The sequence below is a fragment of the Zosterops lateralis genome (assembly GCF_965231275.1).
Source record: "Zosterops lateralis genome assembly, chromosome: 8".
Classification (NCBI taxonomy): Eukaryota; Metazoa; Chordata; class Aves; order Passeriformes; family Zosteropidae; genus Zosterops; species Zosterops lateralis.
In genome coordinates, this window is record NC_139768.1 from 17,132,694 (window position 1) to 17,154,990 (window position 22,297).

General features: G+C 40.0%; 1 protein-coding gene and 1 long non-coding RNA gene across 2 annotated transcripts in view; one reads left to right on the top strand and one right to left on the bottom strand.

The window, feature by feature from the left end:
• Nucleotides 1-22,297, bottom strand: part of LOC310912356 — a 424,676-nt gene that overhangs the window by 231,109 nt on the left and 171,270 nt on the right. The gene's annotated exons all lie outside the window — the stretch shown is intronic.
• SORCS3 (sortilin related VPS10 domain containing receptor 3) overlaps nt 1-22,297 on the top strand; it is a 269,719-nt gene that overhangs the window by 163,726 nt on the left and 83,696 nt on the right. The window contains exon 5 of the mRNA XM_083866873.1: nt 9,494-9,567. Coding sequence (XP_083722999.1) covers nt 9,494-9,567 — 74 coding nt within the window. The remainder of the gene's footprint in view (nt 1-9,493; nt 9,568-22,297) is intronic.

A 22,297-nucleotide genomic window follows, 5' to 3' on the forward strand; every position in this document is an offset into this window, starting at 1 on the left:
GAGCTGGGATGTTTGAGCAGGAGATAATATTTGCTGGAGCTGTATCTTCAATGCTATCACAAATTGAAGTTTTCTACCTTGTTTTCATAATCTTTTTGTTCATAGAATGTGTTTCACAGTAAGAGTTTTCCTATGACCAGCTTCTGTGTTCTCTTTTGGGGGACATAAGACTCCCATGAACTAAGGTGGGCTTTTCTCTGGGCTGGTTTGGTCCAGTATTTGCCCTTTGTCCAGGGCAGTATAGAGCATAGGCTGTGTGTGTGGACCAGAGCTGTCCAGAGAGGGATTTCTCCCAGTGCAGAATGTGTGCATGTCCTAACCAGTATCTGTCTGTCTAATGTAGTTTCCCAGAAGACTTTAGGGATGGCACTGGGGGCATATCCATGACCAAAACAGGTGGAGATAGGATGTTTTTGGTGGCTGCCTATCAATGCCTGCTCTGCACCATATACCCCTGACCCCTGACAGACCCATGGCCTCAGGCTGAGGGAGCACAGTGCCCTCATGGAGGGATGGAGTACAAGAGTATGGACAGTTTGTGAGACACCTCTGACTTTGTGAAGAAATACGACACTGAGAAGGGGGGTGCAGCTCCTAAGGACCTGTGAGGTCTGCTGCTCTTCAGCTGGTGAGATGGGAACTGAATGGAATGGGCAACTGCCCTCTGTCAGGGCTGATCCCAAGTGAGAACAGCATTTTCACCTGTGTGAGATGAGTTCAGGTGTTTGTAATGAGTTCAGGTGTTTGTCTGCTCAATGTCTCAGGGTGGTGGGTCATAAAAATGGGGGAACTGTTTTGAGTAACCACCCTTGTCTGTGAAAATGCTGATGAATGGCAAACTGTATTGGGTGGCAGATGTGTGTGTTAAATAACATACAATTTAAACTGGGCCAGAATACATTGCTTTAATTTTGCCTAAATGACACATACTGCTTGAGACCAAACTAATATTTTTTCAAGCTGTGTAAAGTTTTTTACATGAACAATGACTACGTCTCAGAAAAAAATGCTGTTCTAAATGCAGTTTCAAAACCTATTCATTAGTGCCCATGTACACACTTTCAGAAATGTTTTCTTCCACATAAAGAAATCAATCAGAAAAATCATATATGAATTTAGAAGGTGGTTTGGTTGTGTAAAATCTATTTCTTCCACTAATCTGAAAAAATCCCTCTGCCATTAAATCCTGGTCTGTATAATATAGAGGTTAACAGATAGTGCCACAGGGTTTGTAAAGGAAGGAGGAGAGGAACAGCCAAGCATGTGATTGTAGCTTTATGTCCCACTTTGGCTAATGTCTCAGCCTCTCCTGCTTTGTCCCTTGTAGTCTTATGCTCAATAAACATGAAAGATTGGTCTGTAATAGCAACAAATGTACCCAGATGCTTGCACTGTAATTAAAGGCATATATCACACAATAAAGCACATTTGAATGAAAAATCTTCCCATTAGACATGTGGTTCACATTTATTTCCCCTTATTGTTAAACTTCTGGAGTATAACCATTGATGGAGTGTAAAGAGGGACTTCTAATGGGCTGCAATGTGAAGCCCCCAGGAGTAAAGGAAATTTTCCAGTTGGGCTGGGAGGGCACAGGACTCCTCAGTGCAGGCTGACCTGCACAGCAGCAGTGGTTCATCCACCTGGCTGGTGGATCCAATTAGCACAGACCTCAGACCCAACACTGCCTAGTGATTTTTTAGCTGAAGAAACTGGGCTAAGGGATCAGCCTGGCTTTGAGACAGGAACATCAGCAGCCATTAGAGGCCATTCAGTCCTTTGTGAATGTTAAAGAGCTGATTTGAGGGCAAAAGGAGTGAAGCAGCCTCTGTGGACAGCAGGAGCAACCTGAAACCTCCCTCTGCCTCTGGCTGAGCCCATTGGATGCAAATGGAAGAAATACTGGTAAATATAACTCCTGGTGCACCTCTGTAGCCTCTGGTAGTAGGCGGCAGCTCTGCAATCTCCATCCTATTCTGATCTCTTCATGGTCCCAGTATTGTTTCCTTGTTCCTGTTCTCTACTTTAGTCCTTCCTCAAACTCTATAGCTGCTTTTGAAATGGTTAAAATACCATGGAGAAAGGAATTAATAAGCAATCAGAAAAGTTAGCCTCCCTCAAAATGGCATTTCTATTTATAGTTCCTTTTGCGAGTTGCTAAAGCTAAATTCCTTAGAAATGATTGAAATGTGTTTTGATTGACCAAATTGAACATATTTTTTCTCCAGATCTTCAGTTTAAGAAAAAAAAAAATATGGAAGTAATGTTTTTCATCCTGGTTCTGCACCACTCTCTGGAGGTGGGGGAAAAGCACAAAAAAAAAGAGAGCCTTTTTTTCTTCCCAGGGTTAAAACATGCCTTGAACTCTTTGTGGTACTCCTTTGTGACTCTGCTTCTGTTGTAGCTGTATCTGGACTTCTTGCTCCTCTAGAAACCAGTCATGGAGTAGAAAAGCAAAAGATGCTCTGCCCTTAGCAGAAATACCAAATTTTTGGCTGAGTGTACTTGGTGCCAGTAAGGCTTAAGAAAAATTGAATTGTGCAGATTTTTAAATGGACTTATTTTTTCACCAGTTTAATCCGCTTTCGTCTTTTTCTTGGAGATGTAGTGGCAAAGCATAGAGAGCCAAGTCTTGCTTTCAGCATCAGGTTTAAAGTGGACCCATTGAGTGAAAGCATTTTTTTTAAACTATGAAATCATGAAGCGTGACATCAGTGTCTTTACCTGTCTTGCCTCATTAAAACCAGGCTGGAATTGAGCTATACAATTGCATCCCAAAGTCAGACATTTCCAAAGCATTTGGTCTTTGTGCAGAACATCCCTGACCAGTGTCTTACTGTGTGGGATGGAGACTGAGTTTCTTTTGCCCTGAAGACCTAATCTTACTGACAAGCATGTGGAATATTTTTTCTTTAAATGCAAAAAAACCAACTTCCCAGCTTCTGAAACTTTTTTTTCCTCTCTGTATGGGACAGATGACAAAAATGTATTTAGTATTTAATTTCTGTCTTGACCAGTTTTCAAAATAGCCTGTTCTTTGTGTCCCATTTATTACACAACATCTGTAGGGAACTGAGCAGCTCTGGTGAGTCTCAGACATGGTTTAGTCTGGGCATATTCTCTTTCCATGCCTAAGACAATCTGGCTGTACAATGCTAGAAAAGAACCCTGGGCTGCAATGAGGTCTCTTGATGCAGCTTTTAATCACCTGGAAAGGAAATCAAAGTAAAGAGATAAACTGGTCCATTTGTTTTCATTACAATTACTAGTTTTTACTACTCTGTGTAAACAAAGACCATAAATTTGGTGCTGGTAGACTTCTTTCTACTAAGTTCAGCCCCACCAGCTGTTGCACAAATCTTTTGGCTCGAAAAGTAGGATTTATTTTTAGTTTCTTTAGTGTAGAGCTGTCAAGGGTGGCTTACCTGAATTTTGGTTTCCAGGCAGCCTGTGACAAGAGAAGAAAAGGATAAGCTCTTTTTTTCCATTATTTAAGGGTGCAGAGGCACTTCCAAGTTTCAGATCTTGGTACCACTGGAGCCCTGCCTTGAAAGGTGGCAGGGAAAGGTGTTTCACTTGGAGAGGTTGGAAGGAACAAGCACAGGTAGTTCTTGAGTTGGTTTTCAGCTGGAAGGTGACATTATCCTTTGTGTCTCTATTGGTAACTCTTGACACTCTAGAGGTGTTTCACAAAGGCCCAGACAGAGGGGAATAGTGGAATAGAAGAAAGAGAGGAACACCCTGAATCTTTCTTTGAATGCAGCCTTTTCTGCTGTGGATAGTAAAGCCACTTCCCTGCCAAGGGTTGCTCCTGACCTGGTTTCAGCCACACAACTGAAATATTTTATACTTGAGTCCTGTACCTACAATGCTGGAAGTAACATGTCCTGCCTCCCAGGAGAACCTGAGAAAGGGTTTTCTATAGACCTCACAGTTTAAACATTACACTGATGCTGTGAAAGGGAGAGGTGAACATCTGTCCTTAAAAAAGCAGGGATGGAAGAGGTGATAAAGAAGTAGGGTGTGTTTCTGGGGTACCAATAGCTGTCTTGATGGCTGTACTGAATCTATCCTCTGTTCAGCTGGCTGTTGTCAGACATGGCTTATCTTTTCTGTACTCCAGAGACTGAAAAGTGTTGTGAATTTTTCCTCCAGTTCATTTTTCTTCTAGGAATGACCTTTCTGAAATATTAATGATGACACCCTTCTTCTTTTACAATTTCATCTGTAACACACAAGTGTAGAGAAAAGATAAAACGTGGAATTTTCTGAGAATTTGCAACTTTTTCTAAGCCTTTAATTTTTTTCTAGTGCTAATGGTTTTCTTCCTTTTGTAGAGAAAATTTAAGACCCTACAGCTGACTTTTCTGAGTTATCCTTTGCATGCAGTCCAATTTCCTACAGAAGTGTTGACCTAATTTTATTTTTCCTCTGCCCTGGTTTGAGTTTTTGGCAGGAACCCTCCACACATCTTGTAGATTTTTCCCACCAGCTCTAGCTGGGAAGGTGTTAGTTTGCTTTGTGCTTTTCTGGGATCAGAGCCATTTTTTTCATGTAAGCAATCTGAGCTACTGCTTGGGATCATGCTCTTCTGAGGCCAAGCAGGCCAGGCTAATCTGACCCTCCTCTTCCATAATGTGTCAGCTGCTGCCAAGTTGTTACCACTAGACCTGTTCTCACCCTGCTGTATTTATTTTGAATACATCTTTCCACCATCAGCTGTATGTATTTTCTGGAGGAAGTATAATTTTTTTTTGTGTAATAAATGAATTGTTCCTCTAAATGCACGTAGTTCAGCAGATCTTCCTCACTTTATCTGACATCATTTGCGCTCTTGGATGGCTGGCGGGCAGGCAGGAAACTAATAGAGAGTCTCACTATATATTTTCTGAGGCCAAGAGACCTGATTTCATAGCAACAAATAATATTTAATTTTATTTGGTTATAGCCTTTTATGTGTGTTCCTGGTGCCCTTCTTATGTGTGTATAGATGAAAGTCTATGAATATCAAAGCTCTGTGAATTTGTTTTGTCTGTTTTCTATTGCTTTTCATTCTATAAGTGACATCTATACATGCTTCTTGCAGTGATGGAGTGTACCCAGGCTGTTGTATGCTTGATCTTCCTTGGGCTTGCCTTCAATCTTCCTTCTGGGAACAGGGAAGAGATCATGGAATCCATCTCAACCAGATCACATGTCTCTGGTGGAGTCATCTCCTTCTGCATTAGGCACTGTGAGCTTTTTTGCTGTCAGGAGAGGTGGAAGATTCTAAGGCTTGAAAAATGAGCAGTTTTAGAAGTGTCTTGCTTTTCTTAAAAGGAGTCTTGGTGACTAGCTCAGACATGGATAACTAACATCAAGCGGTTGAGTCTCTCCCTGTGTTTCCTTCATTGCTTGTTCTTCTTCCCTCTCTCCGTAAGTGAAATTGAGTGGAATTGAAGCAGACCAGTTTCTCATGCTGTTCCAGTTCTGAGAAGCTTTACTTCTCCAGGAAAACCATCCCTTTTTTTATTTTTTTTCCCTAGCTCTCATTGGTAAAATAAACAAAACACCCAAACCAAATTACCCACAGTCCCGAACAAGATCTTCCAAGCCAGCCAACATGATATGTCACCCTGAGAGTTTGTACTGAGAATTGCATCAGCACTTTTCATATACATGTATTCTTCACAGTTCTGTAGTTCTGAATGTGTTTCTGGCATGTTGCTTGTGTTTGTGGCGCACAATCTGACACCAGGGATAAAGCTCCTTCTTTAAGGGGGTTGCCAATTTATTTGGAAACAACACTGGTGTGAAATAAAATGTTGCCACTGCTCTGAAGGTTTGAAGATGAAGCATTCTGCCTATGTTATGTGGAATCCTTATGATTCAGATTTGTGCTGAGCAAAACAAGCAGGAGTTAAGGTCTGGCCTGTAGTGAAACAAAGTTGTGTATTACTGGGGCTGCCAACATCTTTCCTCACACAGATTGTGTTCCGGGAGAACTGCAGGGCTGTGTTGGTGGATGTGATATGTTTGATGCTACAGTCCTTGAGTGGGGAGTATCATGATGCTGTTTGGATAAATATTTGCCATTTATCTTCTTGATGGTACAGCCTTTCCTATTTTAAGTGATTAGCTCTGACTAGGCTCCTGAGTAGAGGCAGAGTCAGATCCACTGCATGCTGCTCTTTAGCTGCATCAAGAGACAAGACCAGTCCAAACAAACATAAAAACCCATAATGATCTTAATTTTTCAGTTATCAGGGTAAGTGAAGTAACAGAAGGAGGTTGCAGAAAGGCCATACCCTTACAATACCTCCCCCATTGTATGCTGGAGTCTACTCCTCTTGAACCAATGTGCTGGAGTGCTCCAGGAGGTGGAAATGCCAGAGATTACTTGTCACTAAAGAGCCTGAGCAGAGCTTTAAAATGGGAAAATCTTGGCACCTTATCTCCTTTTTTTTTTTCCTTTGCTTAGTATTCAGCCTTAGGACAAATTAATTTCTATTGAAATCTGCTGTACTGCCACTAAATTTGTTGTCTTTTCTAAGGCTTGTCTTCTCCCATGAAGGGAGATAAACAAAAATTATATGTATATATTCAATTTTAATGCATACTAGAAATCACTTTATTGTATGTTTTATTTATTTATTCAACACTAACCTTTGCATTTGCATCTGTAAATAATACTATAAAACTGAACTAGGCCAGACAGGCCTTTTAGGGATTTGTTCTGTCATACAGCTTTGAGACTCAGTCAACTGGTTAAAATTTGAAGTGGATGCCCAGAAAAAGTGGGTGAAATAAATAAAAATTATTGAAATGAATAATATCCTCTTTATCTGAAATCACATAAAGTTCAGTTTAATCCTTCTGACATCAGAAGAGAAATTTAAAAGAGAAAAGAAAGGAAAAAAAAAAGTCTCAGACCAATAGCTGGTCTCTGTTTTTTAACTTGATACAGAGCAGGATGGTCCCTGAAAGAGACACTGGGAGACATGAGTGGCTAAAGAGATTGTGCTTTATGTCACTGAGCTTTCTGTAACTACTGCTGTTATGCTGCTGCAGAAGAAGAGGAGATGCCAGGGGCAAAAGATAAAAAAGGATTGAAGGAAATGGCTGGATGTTGCTAATCCTTTCCTCTCATGGTGAGAATGGTTAATCCATTGCAGAATACAATCAGGATTCTAAAGCCACTTGGACTTGCTTGTGAGCATGACTTAACTGGCACTAAGTTGCCTGAAGCCTGTAATCAGGACATACAAAGGGTAACCAAGTTGTTTGATGCAACTGATGCAGCTCGATCTGTGCCGAGGTCCTTATGTGTATAAACCATGTCCAGTGACTCAAGAAATATTCCTGGCAGGAGCTGTGCTAAAGTCAGGGCAGAGTCATAGCACTGTAGAATTTTGACTTTGGAGTGTGAATTCTTAGTTATTGTTTCTAAAAACAATGTATGTTCTGATAATTAGTTGTCTTAATATTGATACTGACTTCATAAGCCTAATCTTGAATTTGGACAAGGAATTTTTCATTTCCTGGCTCCTTTAATTAAAAAAAGACAATTATTTTGTATCTACACAGGATTCCTTTTGGGGCAGAGGACTCTATCATATTTTTTAGACAATCACGTGAAAAGCAGGGGAAGTCTGGCTATTATGCAGTATGTTACCCTATCTAGAGACAGTGCTAAAGAAATATGGCCAAATTAGGATATTCAGATAATACTTGATCTCCTGAAGAACATGGGGCAGAAAATCCTAATATTTCTTACAACAACTTTAGTGCTGTTGGCTGAAATTTACATAATTAGAGTCTTTTTTGACATGAAGATTGAAGGATGCCTGCTTCTGTATCTTTTCTCCATATGTGTTTACTGGCAGCTTGAGCTTTTACTGGCCAAAGTGGCATTCCTGTTGGCATAAATGCAAAGGCCTGATTCTTTTGTCTTTACACATATCAGCTGCATTAGATACTTGATGAGGTCTGAATTTCAGTTTCTGACTTTCTTTTGCTGGGTATACAGTAATTTGGTTGTGTAGTTGAGTACAAACAGCAAGAATTAATTAAGTGCCTCAACAGGCCTTGGACACTGCTCAAACAGCCCTTTCCAATCATCTTTCAAAACTGATCTGTGGTCCAGCTCTGATGTGGCTGCTGCATCTCAGTGGTCAAAGGTACAGCCCGTTTAAGAAATGTTAATATTCAGTGTGAGCACATGTGGTTTATCTTCCCAGTCACACACAGGCATCCATCACAGTGGTGCCACAGGACACATCACTAGGTTGTGAACCCTTACAATCTGAACATGGACCTGCCTCCAATTTGCAAATCCAGTTACTCAAATCAAATGCAATGCAGATTGTCATGGGCTCAAATGATATCGTTTTCCCATTAAGGACTTAAATTTGGCTGTTACAAACATTTAAATTTTTCAGTTCTCTTATCTACCTCCTTAGCTGGAAATCAGCCCTTGTTTTGTTAAGCCAGAATTTATATCAGATGAAATTTATTTGAAATCCTGTTCAAAATGCTGCCTGATATTTAGTTCTCTGTGATTTAGTGGTAAAGCAGAGTAGTTATTTTTCAAAGCATATTTTTTCTCTGAAGGACCAAATTTGCTCACAGTTGGAGAAAAGGAGTTTACATATGTTTTGATTGTGAGAGGATGCATTGTGGGTAGGAAAATAATTACATGGAGAATAGTGTTTGTAGTATTGAGTATATGTGAAGCAAACATATGTCTGAAACTCATGGAAATTTGGTTACATTACAGCCATGTTGTTTCTTAACCAGAAAGACTCAAAAAGATAATTTTATTGAAATTTTATCATTTATTGAAATAGTTTTATAATTTTATTGAAAATCTGGCTTCCAGGAAGAGTCATGTCACTATCTTTGGTGTTTAACCAAAAACAGCTTAACCAAAAACATGAGCAGGTTGATTTCTAACTTACCTAATAATTTAGACCTTGTTCTGAATGTGAGAAAATATAAATTAGGAGCAATTTACTTTTCAATACAGAAGAGATCTGATTCACTCCATAAAAATAAATCACAGCATGACCTTGAGTATAGAGTCACTACCACATCAGAGTCAGGTTGACTAATCTGATTTGTCTCTCATTCTGTTTGATACTAGGAACTCCCATGTTACCTGATTTCTGTTAGGCAAAAAAAGCCAGGGGAATGACCAGCTCTGTTATATGGCAGTCAAAGTGAATGTGTTGACAGCTGAAATTCAGAAGCACAAAGTTGTTTGACAAGGTTTGGGAAGGGACAACGTGTTTTTTATTCTCTGGTTTAAGAGTAAAGGGAAGACATTGCCTTGTTAGCCTCCCCTGGCAGTGAGGGTGATCAATAATTGTATAAATATTGTATAAAATTATATAAATATTGTGAATGATCCATTCATGTTCTTTAATCTGAGCTGATTTTAGTATTTCATCTAGCAACAGTCTTTCTTCTTTTTCCACAAAATTTATACTTTCCCTCTCTCTCTGTCTTCCAGCTGTACAGCTCCATGGACTTTGGAAGGAAATGGCAGCTCATGCACGAGCGGGTCACTCCAAACAGGTTTTACTGGTGAGTTAGGGCTGCTGGCTTGGCTTGCTTTGGGTGGGTCATGGAGGGGAGAAGGGTGTCTGACTTGAAAGGATTGGATGCTTTACCTGAACATAAAGTATGCTCTTGGTTTTGTTCATCATCTTTGCTATAAATTCAGTTCATAGCACATACCTTGTAGTGCAGTGGTCTCCGTGTTTGTACCTCTTGTCCGATAAAACTTGGTGTCTTTTACAGAGAAGTACAAGTCTTTTGATAATTGCAAAACTCCTGCTTCTTTGTTATACACCTGCTTAGAGTAACACAAAGGAGCTGCCCAGTGCTTCAGTGACAAACCTGTGACCATTAGACTTCCTATTTTTCAGCCCTTCAGAGAGTTACTTTAGCCTAGAACACGCTCTTTGTGCAGAGCCAGCCACTCTGACCAGTGTCCTTATACAATCTTGGTGAGAAGGGATGATTCACTCTGCTTTAAATCACTCTCTGAGGAGCCAGTTCCATTATAATGTCTAGTGAAAGCCCAAGATCTGCAGTTTGCTAAAAATCTGCTTTGTGACTCAATTCCTTTTCATTTCCCAAGTGTCAACTTCTCAAACTGGAAGATTGTCTTCAAATCTGATGATGAAACAAATTTAGTTCCTATCTCTAGGCTCAGCCGTCTCAGATGCTTCTTTTCCAAACTTCTCTGCACCATGTGAAGGCTCAAGAATTGACTTCTAGAGAGAAAAAGTGTAGTTCTTCTCTAGTTGAATTTAGGATTTGAGGCTTGGATCAGAATCTTAATCCTGTACTTACTATATAGCAAATGATGAGGTGTATGTGAATATGTAGAAGTGCTGATTTACAGAACCTGTGCCATAGCTTAAAGAAGTGTCTGGTCCTTAAGGCCAAAAAAGATTGTAATATTAAGGAACCAGAGGGTCACATTTTGGATCTTTAAAAAGAATTTGGAAAACATGAAATTGACTCCCAATTACAAAGCATGATATATATCTGTATCTATATCTTAGAGTCAAATTCATGTAGAAATTTTTGCACCTCATTGAAAGCCCCTGGGATCCAAGCACAAAATATTTATATATTGTATTTTCAGTATTTCCACACCTTGCAGTGGAGATAGATTCCTTATTTTAAGTTATCTAAGTCTTTCTGCAAATCTCTCTAAACAGCTTTAGACTCCAACATTTAAAATGTGGGTTTTTGGCACCAGGTCTAGAGATTTCCCTTAGTGTTCCTGAGGAATTTGAAGAGTGTGAGAAGGATTTAACACCGATGAAAGGAAGTTTTAAGGCTCCTAAAGTTATCAAAGGTCTAGAACTTTGTCTGCCCATGTTACTATTCCACAATTCCATAATGCAGAAAAAGAAGGTGTTGTTTTCTCCTGGTTCTGGTGGTATGGTTGACCTAACGATCAAAAATCCTTTGATCTCACTATTCATGGTGGGTGCACATGACAAAGGCCAGTGTAGATCCCTCAAGGTGTATCCTTCTCTACAGCAGAATAGCTGCTCCTTGGAATAATTTTACCCTATCCTTCAAATAACACAAGTGAGCTTAGGGGAGAGGCTTTCTTGGAGGATAAAGTGCAAGGGCTAAGCTGACTTGGGAACAAAGCACAACTTCTTTTTAAAGGGCAGGTTGTGATGTTGTACCTTATTTTCTGCTTTCATATAATAATGGTTAATGGGAATTGCCTGTTTGTCCAACTGCCACCCAAATGTGTATCCTTTTCCACAGTTTACCTCATTTTTCATTGTCTGCATGGTTTGAACACTGTTTTTTAGCAGTGCATTAGGTAACGGCTCTGTTTCAGGTGCCTTTTTCTTTTAGGAAATGTACAAGTCTTCTATAGTTAAAACTCATGAGACATAGACTGAGGAATCTTTATTCCACTCAGAAACAGCAGAGTCCCATGGAGAATAAGCTTCTCAAGAGAGCAAATTAGGTTTTTCCCAGAGTGGGAGGGATTTGAAACAATCCATAGTGCAAGAATCAGAGGTACTGAAATTGTGGAACATAATAACTCTTCTTAGCTGATTTATTTCACTTTTTCCTTTCTTTCCTTTTAAAGCAGAAAACTGTGATGGCTTGCAAGCTCTGGCTTGTAAGATCTGTACATGAAAAAATGCAAAAAAGAACATTTTAGGCTCAGAAATTTGTTGATTTCTTTTTATTGCACTATGAAAGAGAGAGAAAAGTGGGTATAGCTGTAAGTTTCAGAGGGATATAAGCCATGTGTGAAGCTCACAGAATCATAGAATAGTATAGGTTGGAAAAGACCCTAAAAGACCCTAAAGATCATCTAATTCCACCTTCCCTGCCAGGGCACCTTCCACTAGACCAGGTTGCTCAAAGCTCCATCCAGCCTGGACTTGAGCACTTCCAGGAAAGGGACATCTGGAACTTCTCTGGGCAACCTGTTCAATTGTGTCATCAGCCTCACGATAAAGAACTTCTTCCCATTACCTTTTCTAAACCTTCCATCTTTAAATTGAAAACCACTACTCTTGTGCTATTACTACATGTTCCTGTAAAAACTCCCTTTCTTTAGCTACTGAACGGTGCTGTTAGTTCTCCTGGAGCCATGAGGTTCACACAGACCCACCTCTCAAGTGTGCCAGTCTCTCTCTGGATGGCATCCCTTCGCCCAGGGGTGTGGACTGCAGCTCTCAGCTTGCCTGTGGCAATCTTGCCTTTCCACCTCAGCAGCCTATCACTGCCATTGTTATCAGTCCATCAAATGCTACATTATTGAACCTCTGAATGAAAGCTTCATGAAAGTTGAAATAGTAATGATAGGGAGATGCCAGAATGAGGTAAGCTGCTCTTTTGTGCTGCTCTGCAGTGTTCATTAGCAGAGGCTCAGGTAAGCATCCTTCATGAAATGGGGTGGTCTACATCTGATTGGAATGCAGCTGGTTTTATCTGGGGCAGGCTTTGCTGAATGTGTTTGCCTTCAAAACATGACTTTCATCTCTCAGGCTGCTTTGAATGGGCTTGTGAAGACTATAAACTTCACCCAGTTCATGTGATCAGACAACCTGACAAGGAGAGGTCTTATTTTTGTCTCTGAGACCTTTCTGAATAATTATACCTTCCCTGAGAGACCTCACACACAGAGATCTTAAGGCCAGGAGAGAATCAGAATTGCTTCAGAGCTTGTGAGACTGGGATGTGAATTTTCCCTCAGCAGAGTAAGCACAACCTCTCTGTTAGTCATGGACACACAACTCTGTGCATTTTTTGGTGTAGCTCTGGCAGGAAGCATCTGTAATGGTTCTCCTCTGGTCAAAAGAGCTCCAATCCTGACTTGGGGTGTTGTACTCTGGCTCTTGTTTTCAACTTCTTCCCTTAGTCGTAGATGTTGGTGCTACTCACTGATTTGTTGTTTTGTGTTCCCGTATAGATGGCACATGTCCAACTGTTCATGGGAGATGTCTCATCAGTTCCTGAGCCTGCTCAAAGTTTGTGCATGAGCTGAGATCCACCCCTGGGCCACTCATAGTTATAAAAAACCCCCCTAGGATTTGAGTTCTCTACTTTGGTAGTAGTGATTCATTTGTTAACTACACCCACTGATGGCAGTGGCAGAGCTTGAACAGAATGCATTGCTTGATGTGTGTACAGGCATCCAGATTTGGCTCCCACGTGCCTTGGCTTCAGATTTTAATAACTTAGGATCCTGTAAGACTAGAAATAGGGAGTTTACACTAATGTGATACACAAATTCCAAGATCACTCAAGATAACTGGAACCAGCATGGGTGCAAAGTTTGTTAAAAACCTACTCAATGTTCTTTTCTTTCAGAACACATTTCTGCAGCACCCCCTGGGCCCTGTTCATTTTGTATCACTGTAACTTAGACACCTGTGCTGCCATGTGGAGGATATAAAAAAAATAAAGCCCGTATTTTGTACCGTGGAAATGCTGGGGAAGCTTCCTCGCCTGTAAAGCACATGGTGTGTTCTGCTGACTAAATGCTGTTCCTCTTCTGATAAAAATTCGTAGGACTTGAATTGTCCTTAAGGTTTTTTTTACTACCTCTGCCTTTTCCTGTGGCAGCACAGTGGGATTAGGACAGTTTGGTTACTGGAGCATTCACCAAGCACTTTGGTGGCCACAGCTTTTCCCTGTCACCTTGGGTGACTCCAGCTGACTTTGCCTTGTTACCCTCCAGATGAGACTTGGGTAGGAGAGTACTTTGGTGACTGTAGTGGGTGAAGTAGTCAAATATAGTAGTCAAATATGATGTGCTACAGCAATAGATTAAGAGCACTAGAGGGTATAAGAGAATAAAAAGATACTTTAGTGGCATATGAAATTCTTTTATCATCTTATGGCTTAATTCTTTAAAATGCAGAGTTTCTCAAGGGGACCTGTGTTTTCTGTCCAATCAGCTAAACAGCTGTGAATATCCCCTGTCAATTTGTCTTTGGAGCCCCTGCCTATGGTTTGCTGAGCAGACATGAGGATGACCATCCTGAGCAGAGGACAGTACTATATTCCTTTGGACACTGACACCCTTTCTTAGGGTCTCCTCAGGTCCCCAGGTTTTTCTTTTTTGGAGAACACATTCCTGTTTCCTGCCTTCCATCATCACTGGAGAATATAAAGTGGTGGTTTTGAAACTTATTTTTTCTTTCTGTTGCAACTAGACATTTCCCTTCTCTCATGTATTTTTTAACTCACGCTCTCTGGGACTGTGGGTGATTCTCTCAAAGCCTGGGAGCAGGAAAGTGGGGAATACCCATTTGTGTGGAAGAGAGAGAAATCTGCAGAGCATTTCTGATACCTCTGGGGACACTTGGAGCCCTGAAGTCAGTGTGCAGCACAAGTCTAGTTGGTAAAAGCCACTGCAATACACACTAGTGATGAAAGTTGAACAGAAAAGACCAAAAAGGCAGGAAAGGAGAGACTGGGAGGTGGAAAATAGGACATGCACTCATCTGGCTTCAAGGAGCAGCATTAGTATTTGCAAGAAGAAAAAATTAGGTGTATCAAGCAGTTCTCAAATACACTGCTGATTCCCTCAACACATCTCCCCAGAATTTAATTTTTTTCCTTCTTTCCATGATAATAAATCAGATTTCTGGTGGGTTTTTTTTATTTTTTCTTTTTTAATTTTTATTTTTTTTTTAGTTTTTATTTTTATTTTTTGGCACTTGTGAATGCCACCCCTACTCACTTTGATCTCTGAGGGTTAAAAATTGTAAGAAGGGAACACTGTCACTGAAAGAAGGGAAGAAGCTATGTGTCCACTAACTTAGGTTATGCTTTGGAGTTAAAGGTTTTCTGTCACAGTTGTTTGAGGAATGAGACAACAAATTTTGTCTTTCAAGGTCAAGATTTTCTGTCTTTTTTGTGATTTTGGATAGGAAAAGGTGATAAATTGTATCAGCCAGTGTACTTCTTTTGGTTTGCAGCCTGAATTTCAGGACAACTATAGTGGAGGCTAGTTTGAATATCTGAGAGTAATGTGGGAGAAGTTAAGGGGTTTACCTCAGTGTTTCTAAAGGTTATTTTCTGGGTTTGTATCTCCCTTCACACAGATGTTTTTGTCTGTTTTTATTACTTCATCATTGTGACAGCACTGATATTTCCTAATTCCAGCGCCAATTTTGGTCCGTGCAGGCTGTTTCAGCAGCAGTTCCAGTAGTGACCTTTGGATCCAGCTGACATTACCTTTACTTGCCTAGTTTGTCAGCAGAGAGATGGTTAGTCAAATATGTGCCTGCCTCTCCTGTAAATCCCACTAATCATTATCAACCAGATGGTGTCATTGCACAGTGCTGGGGAAACATCACCCGATTTTTTACAGCCAAGTTTAGTGTTAAGAAAACATAGCCTTGTAAATATCAAATTGACTCTTAAATAATCCTACATTGGAGTTTTTCAGAATTAAAACCATACCATACATGGAGCTATGGATAAAAGGAATGACTCCAGTCTGGCATCCATGGATGACACTTATGAGCATCACCAAGGCTTGTACCCAGTGCCTATTACTGGAGCCTCCCTTGGGCTAATGACTCATTTGGCTCTGATGAGGGACTTTCTTCCCATGCCCCGTGGGCAGGAGCACCCAGGGAAGGTTTTTCTTCTGGAGAATAAAGCTAACATAAACCTGGAATGTGTTGCTCAAGCCACCATAACCATGAACTGTACTAAGCTGAGGATAACATTTTCGCACTCTAGCCTCAAGCTCTGTAATAACAGTTCAGGAGAGATGAGACTTTCTCATAAATTCTTCCCATATATTGGAAGATTTCCTTGCAAGGTCACTTTAGTTAATTAAAGACCACAACACCATGGTGATAATAAACCTGATTTTATTTTCCTTTTCACTTAGAAAGGGGCAAAGGGAAACTGTGAGGCTGGGTTGTTTTGTTTTTTTTTCATTTTGTGTGCCTCCAATTAATGCCATCAGCACTATAGATATTTAGTGTTTCCAAATGTTAGATTGTGGATGACTAACTTGTGATTGCACAGTAACTCAGTGACAGAGATATAAATGGAACCTGGATATAGAAGTAGATACTCTTTTATTGGCTGAAATAGTGTTTATTTTTGTTGAAAAAGTTTCAAGTCAAAAAAGGCATTTTAGAATTCATGGCAATATTATCAAAATGTTTCTCTGAAAAATTAAAGGAAGGAATACAGTGAAATGTTTGACAGCACTTGGATGGTCTTTTTAAGTAATCTTAAAATTTGAATAAAATTTCATTTTATGATTTAAAAAAAAAATAGAACAAGGAAAGAATGCAGTCTGAAACAAGTGTGTGATATTTTTTCCTAAACAATCCTAGCCTGCTTTTGAACTACAGATTGGTAAGTGCTCTTCCAGGGACATTGTGATAGATTTTATGGATATCTAAAAGTAGAAAAACCTAAATGACTCTAAGAACAGGAAAATCCTTCACTTTCTGTCTCTGGGAAGTGCTCCAGGACTGTTTTATAGAGACTGCAGAGACCCCATGAGTTCCATTAGTGCCTCTGGTCAGTGAAATGTTCAGACTACAGTTCCCCTTTCTGAGCACAGTCCATGTTCTTTTTTGAACAAATTTATGAGAGACTGACAGAAATAGTTGGATCTGGCAAAGCATCTTTGTAGAAGGTGGGAAAAAATCCATGGTGCAATACTGGAGAAGCATTACAGACTATTTTCTAGTTTACCTGGGACTAAAACCAAACATATATGGGGGTTTGGTTTATGTTTATGCTGACTGATGACTTTATCTTTCAAAGGAAATTTGTTGGAACTAATCTCTTGTTCTATGAATGTGAGCTGTAAGTCATAGCTGATGGATGCTTTACTCTCCTTACTCCCTGCTTTTCTAGGAAAATAAGCATTTGATTTTTTTATCCAGTCCTGTGGATGTCTTGCTAATCAACCTGCCTAGGATTGAAGCTCTTTTAAGGAATAAAAAAAAAAAAAAGAAAAAAACATACTAAAACATTCTGGCTAGAAGGATAGTGTGTGGTTGTGTGATTATGAAAGGAAATAATTTTAAATACTTTATTTTTCTTCTTTAAAACCCATGAGCTACATAATGAGTGAATCCAAAGTAACATGCCACATGATAAAGTGTCAAAATACATATGCACCTCTGTAATTCTGGCTGATATCACAGTAAGAATGAGTTCTTTCAATGAAAGGTCTATCCTCTGGAAGGGCAATTTTGGAATAAGTTGTCTTTGAAGGACTTTTCTTTCTAACTGCCTTTTTTTTTCTCTCTAACCTCTTTTTGCTTGAGAAATGCAATATATCTTGCAGAAGGAAGGATTATCCCTCTCCACTAATGTAAATGTGGATGTCCTTACATAAATACTATCAGGCTTTTAGAATTTGTGATTTGTTGTGATTTTAGTACAATATGTGACATTTGCACATTTATGTCTTTAATGTTCTATAGCTGGAAGTTATTTTTTTCCTTAAGGCCTCAAAAAGTAAGGACTGAAATATTTATGCTCATTTGGCTTAAATCTAATGCCTACCAGTATATCTCACCTATTGCAGTGCAGTTATTGCTTTCAGCCATCAAAAAGCCTTTTGCTTTGTCTCTCATCTATCAGGTTTCTTTATCTCCCAGGGACCAGTCTCTTCTCTTACCTCTCCCATTGCTAACCTGGGACAATTTTATAACCCCCACCTGTCTCACACTCTCTTTGACTGAGTGTCTGAGGCTGAAGCAGACTAAATGAACCACTAGTAATAAAGACTAGGAATGCTTTAAGGAAGAGTTTGTTGAATATTTCTCCCAATTTGTATTGATGCCTGGAGTGGGTCCCAGTGCTGTGTCTGTCTGAAGAGTGCATGGTGGGAGGATTTGTGTTTTTCTCATGCAAGAAGGTAACAAATAAGGTCAAAACCCATCAAAACAAGTAAATCCAAACCCCATCACTACGTTTCAAAGGCCAGTGTTGGAAGCTGAATTGATGTACTGCTGACTCATGTAATCTCCCTGGCCTGACTTCATCCTGGCCCTCCTGATGCACGTGAATTCAGACACAAATTAATCCCAGCCTGTCAGGAGCATTCCCAGAGTAATTCTTTGTGATGCTTTGTAGGAAGTGTTGATGAAAGCCAGCCCTCTAATTAATATATTGGATAATGCATCCCTCTGAGGCATATGGGGATCTCCCATACTGTCAGAGCTTGGCAAAGGTAATCAAAAGCCAGGCTGCCAGGCTGACTAGCAAGGAATACAAGGAATAGTCTCCCACTTTTTTTTTTTTTTTTTGTGAGGAACTCAGTTTAGGTTTTGGCCTTTGTTCTAGATCATACTAATCTCTCTGTTTCTGGGAAAATGGCTGAATACTCAGTGGTGTGGGGAATCTCTTTTGTTTTTAGCTGACTGAAAGATATTTGGGAATTCTTTTAAAATCACTGCTGTTATGAGAAGTTTAGGAATGACCTTTTCACATACTCTGATTATGGACATAATTTTCTGACTATTTCATTCAGTGGCAAAACACCAAAAGGCATCAGGAGTGGCAAAACACCTACAGGCATCAGGAGTGAGCATCTTTTCTGGATCCATACTCCCTTTGCCCTAGACCCCATCCATGATGGCCCACTTGATTTTGAGAAATGCACTTTTACTGCTCTTGTTTCTTTACAGCAGCTGGGGCTGGAAGCATCCTTGCATTGGAGGAAGTTGCAATCTAATAGAGGATTTATCCTCAGCAAGCACATCAGCACTATCATGGACCATTTTTAATTAAAAGTAGATACCTCAAAATTTTTCAGAAATATTTTCTCAAAAAGAATCAAGAAGGACCCAGGTAAATTCCAGTTCATTTCCCTGAAGTGACTTCAGCTGCTGAACCTTAATGCCTTGTCTGGCATTAAGCTGAACAAAACCAGTTGTTTTATTTAACAGAAGAAGTTGAGCCCATGCTGTGCAGAAAGAACAGTCTTATCATGGCAAAACAGACAAGATGTTTCTGCATTAATTTAAATGTGAACAATTTGTGTTGCTCAATAACATCCATTAAAGATAAGGAGGTCCGTTTTTATGCCTTCTGCTTATTGTAAATTAACAAACTCTCTTAAAACGACAATTCATCAGGAGTTATATGAGGCAGAATTCATTCTCGGCAAGAGAAGAAAATGAAACTCCCATCCTTTCATTCCCTGGCATTCCCCTGAGTCTCCTCTGTGGAATGAGATGAGTTTAATTTTGCTATTGTTAAGCACAGTGAGCATGAAGCTACATCAGAATGTAAGAGCAGGAAGGAGCATCTTATTAGCTGCACTACATGTTCTTTTAAATAATGTTGATTCAGTAACTTGTGTCTTGCTGATCATATAGAGAACAAGGATGAAAAGCCAGTGAGTGATGCTGTTTCACTTGCATATTTGTAGTGAGTTAATTGGAATAGGACATAGCAGTGGTTATCATAGCTCTGTAATTATCTTGCAAGATAATTGTTCTCTATTGGGCAGAAGGCAAGAAAAATGGGATGTAGACACATTTCCATGTTTAGTGGAATATCAAGAGTTCTCTAGCTGAGTTTGAGAGAGAAACATACTCACCTGTGTCTGCCATGTACTTAGGAAATAATAAATAATACCTGTACACTTCAGAGCTAATTTCAGTAGATCTGGGCTTTCTCAGATAGGAGAAAATCCTGCTTTTATTGAAAAAAAAAATAAAGAAAACCAAGCCAAAAACTCTGTCATGTTTTTGGCCAAAGGGTACAGGCATATTCTTGGGTTTTGCTCACAGTATTTTTGGTTTTCAGGTTTTGATTGAAAATCTTTGAGTGAAGGAGACATGTTCCATTACAATATTGATTTTAGGGGTAATCTGTAAGAGTGACTCCCTTAAGCCATTTCTAGATCTGCAGTAGTTTCTCCAGAATTCTATTTTTTTCTTTCTACAAATCATTAGATTTGAACAGTGTGCTGGCACTTTGGAATTTGCCTTGAGGATGGAAACCAGCAGAGTATTACTTTTCATTTGGCCGTGTACTTCTCTTTCCTTTCATTGCTCATCTGTAACAACAGGTAAAGAACCCAACAAAAAGCAGCTCTTGATTTACCTGCAGCTTGACCACACACCTTTGCTCCTTGACATGACTCTCACTGCAGCATTCTGCCCTGAGGATTCTCCCTTGGTCAGGGCAATGCTTTGGGATGCTGCTGTTGTGAAGAGCTGGGAATGTGTCTAGTGCTCAGCCCCCTGGGCAGCCTTGTCTCCTTGTTTGTTCACCTGCCTTACCTTAGAGCAAAGGACCCACAAAAGATCTGTGGTTTCTCTGGTCCCTCCTGCTGCAGTGCTGCTCTTTCCCTGGCAGAGACCTGCATGTGAGTGGGTCTGTTTTATTCTTCTCTCCATTCTGCCTGTGAGGATGCTTCTGTCTTGAATGCAAGCCTGTCTTGTCACGAGACACTTGGTGATCTGCTGACCTCATGTCACTGTTGCTTTTACAAATCATAGCCACACAGACTTGCTGTTTCTACAGACAGAGCCCGTCTTTAGATATCTGTCTGCTGCCAGAATCCCTTTTGTTTCCTCCTTCTTTGTCTTTTCCTCCTGTGGTGTTGGGACAAATGTGCATCTCACTCTCAGCAGCTAATTGAGTGTGATCTTTTGGGGGCAAGGAGACACATTATGCATTTACGTTTGCTGGTCCAGAACAGAGTAGTTTATTCTACTCTGTATTTCTCCTCCTTACCTTTCTTCTTCATTTCTTTCTTTATCTCTTCCTTTCCTGGCTGATGGCTAAAAGTCAAAGAATGAAATAAGCTATTTGTTCTCTTCATGTTAGTGTCTGAAATGCAGAGAAACAACTGTCACAAAAGGTTTGTGACACAAATCATATTGTGTCACATTTTTTCATATTGTTTTTCCCCAAAATGCATGAAATGAACCACAAATTCATTTCCAGAATGTTAGATGTTATCCCAGGGTGATTCTTCACAATATCCTGTAACTGGGAATGTAGAAACTCATTCTTCCTTAATTAATACAATATACAATGCTCTTAGGCATGTGGGGCTCATCAGCAAATCCTATACATATTGTCTGTGCCAAGTTTCATACTGGCATCCCGTCTTTGGACAATTTAAGCTTTATTTTTATCCATCTACTGCTGCATTCATTTATTAAATTATGCTCTTGCTCTGAAGCTTTTTGGAGGCACTTTATTCTGCCTAGGCCTCTGTTAATAGCTGAATCACTGAGCCTTAGCATTTTAGGCATGTCATATTTACAGTTGGAAAATATTTGTACAAACGAGGGCAATTAAACACACAGTGAACTGATAGTCCATATTTTAGTGTAAAACTTGGTGCGATACTTCTTCTAGGAAACAAACTCAGAGGAATATGACAAACATTTCCTTTGAGAGAGAGGAGTAACTCCAGTGAAATCTTTGGTTACAGGACTGCCAGGCTGAACTGAGGCATCTTTGAGCATGTACTTCACTTTTTTAAAGCAATTCAAAACCAAGTTGATTCACGTTTCATGAAAAAGCAAAGCAATAATCTATGGCAATTCTCCATGTATATGACTTTCAAAGGAGGGTAGCCAGGCACTGGAAAAACACTAATTAACTGGTCTTCATAATATAGTAGGGGCTAAACTAATTTTAAGCAAATGCAAAAATCCAAAAATATACTTTTATTCTTGTTTCCTAAAGGAACTTGAAATTTAGAATAATAAAAGTGAAATAGCCCTGCAAAAAAGTGTCCCCTCCAGAAGGCGGCAAAACAGAATCCAGACCCTTGCGTTGGAATGTGCTTAAAACTTGTCCACTATAAAACTTGCAGAGAACTAAACTCCAGGAAAATCCCCTCTCTCCTCTCTAGAAATGCCCCCTCCAAAGCAGCACTCTTGGTGTTGGATGCATATGGGATGGGGAGTGGATGGTGTGCCGTGCACTCAGGCTCTGAGAGGTCTTCAGGACAGTAATGCCTTCACTTGATGAGCTGATCCTTCATTACTTCCACCACATCCTGATGCTGGTACTGCCAGGAGTTGGCAAAAAAACCCCAAAAAACAAAAACCAAAAACTAATAACAACAACAACAAAAGGCATCTATTCAATTAGGGTAAGGGATAAGCCCTCAGGACTGCCTTTGCATAGCCTGGATCAGCTGTACCCCAATGAGTCAGGAGCAGCAGCTGATGGGAGCAGCACATTCAGCTCCTCAGCACCAAGGCTGGGGCTGCACCTGGGAGCAACCAGCAACCAGGGCTGGTTTGGCATAACTGACACACTGCTGCTTGAGCCTCAGCCC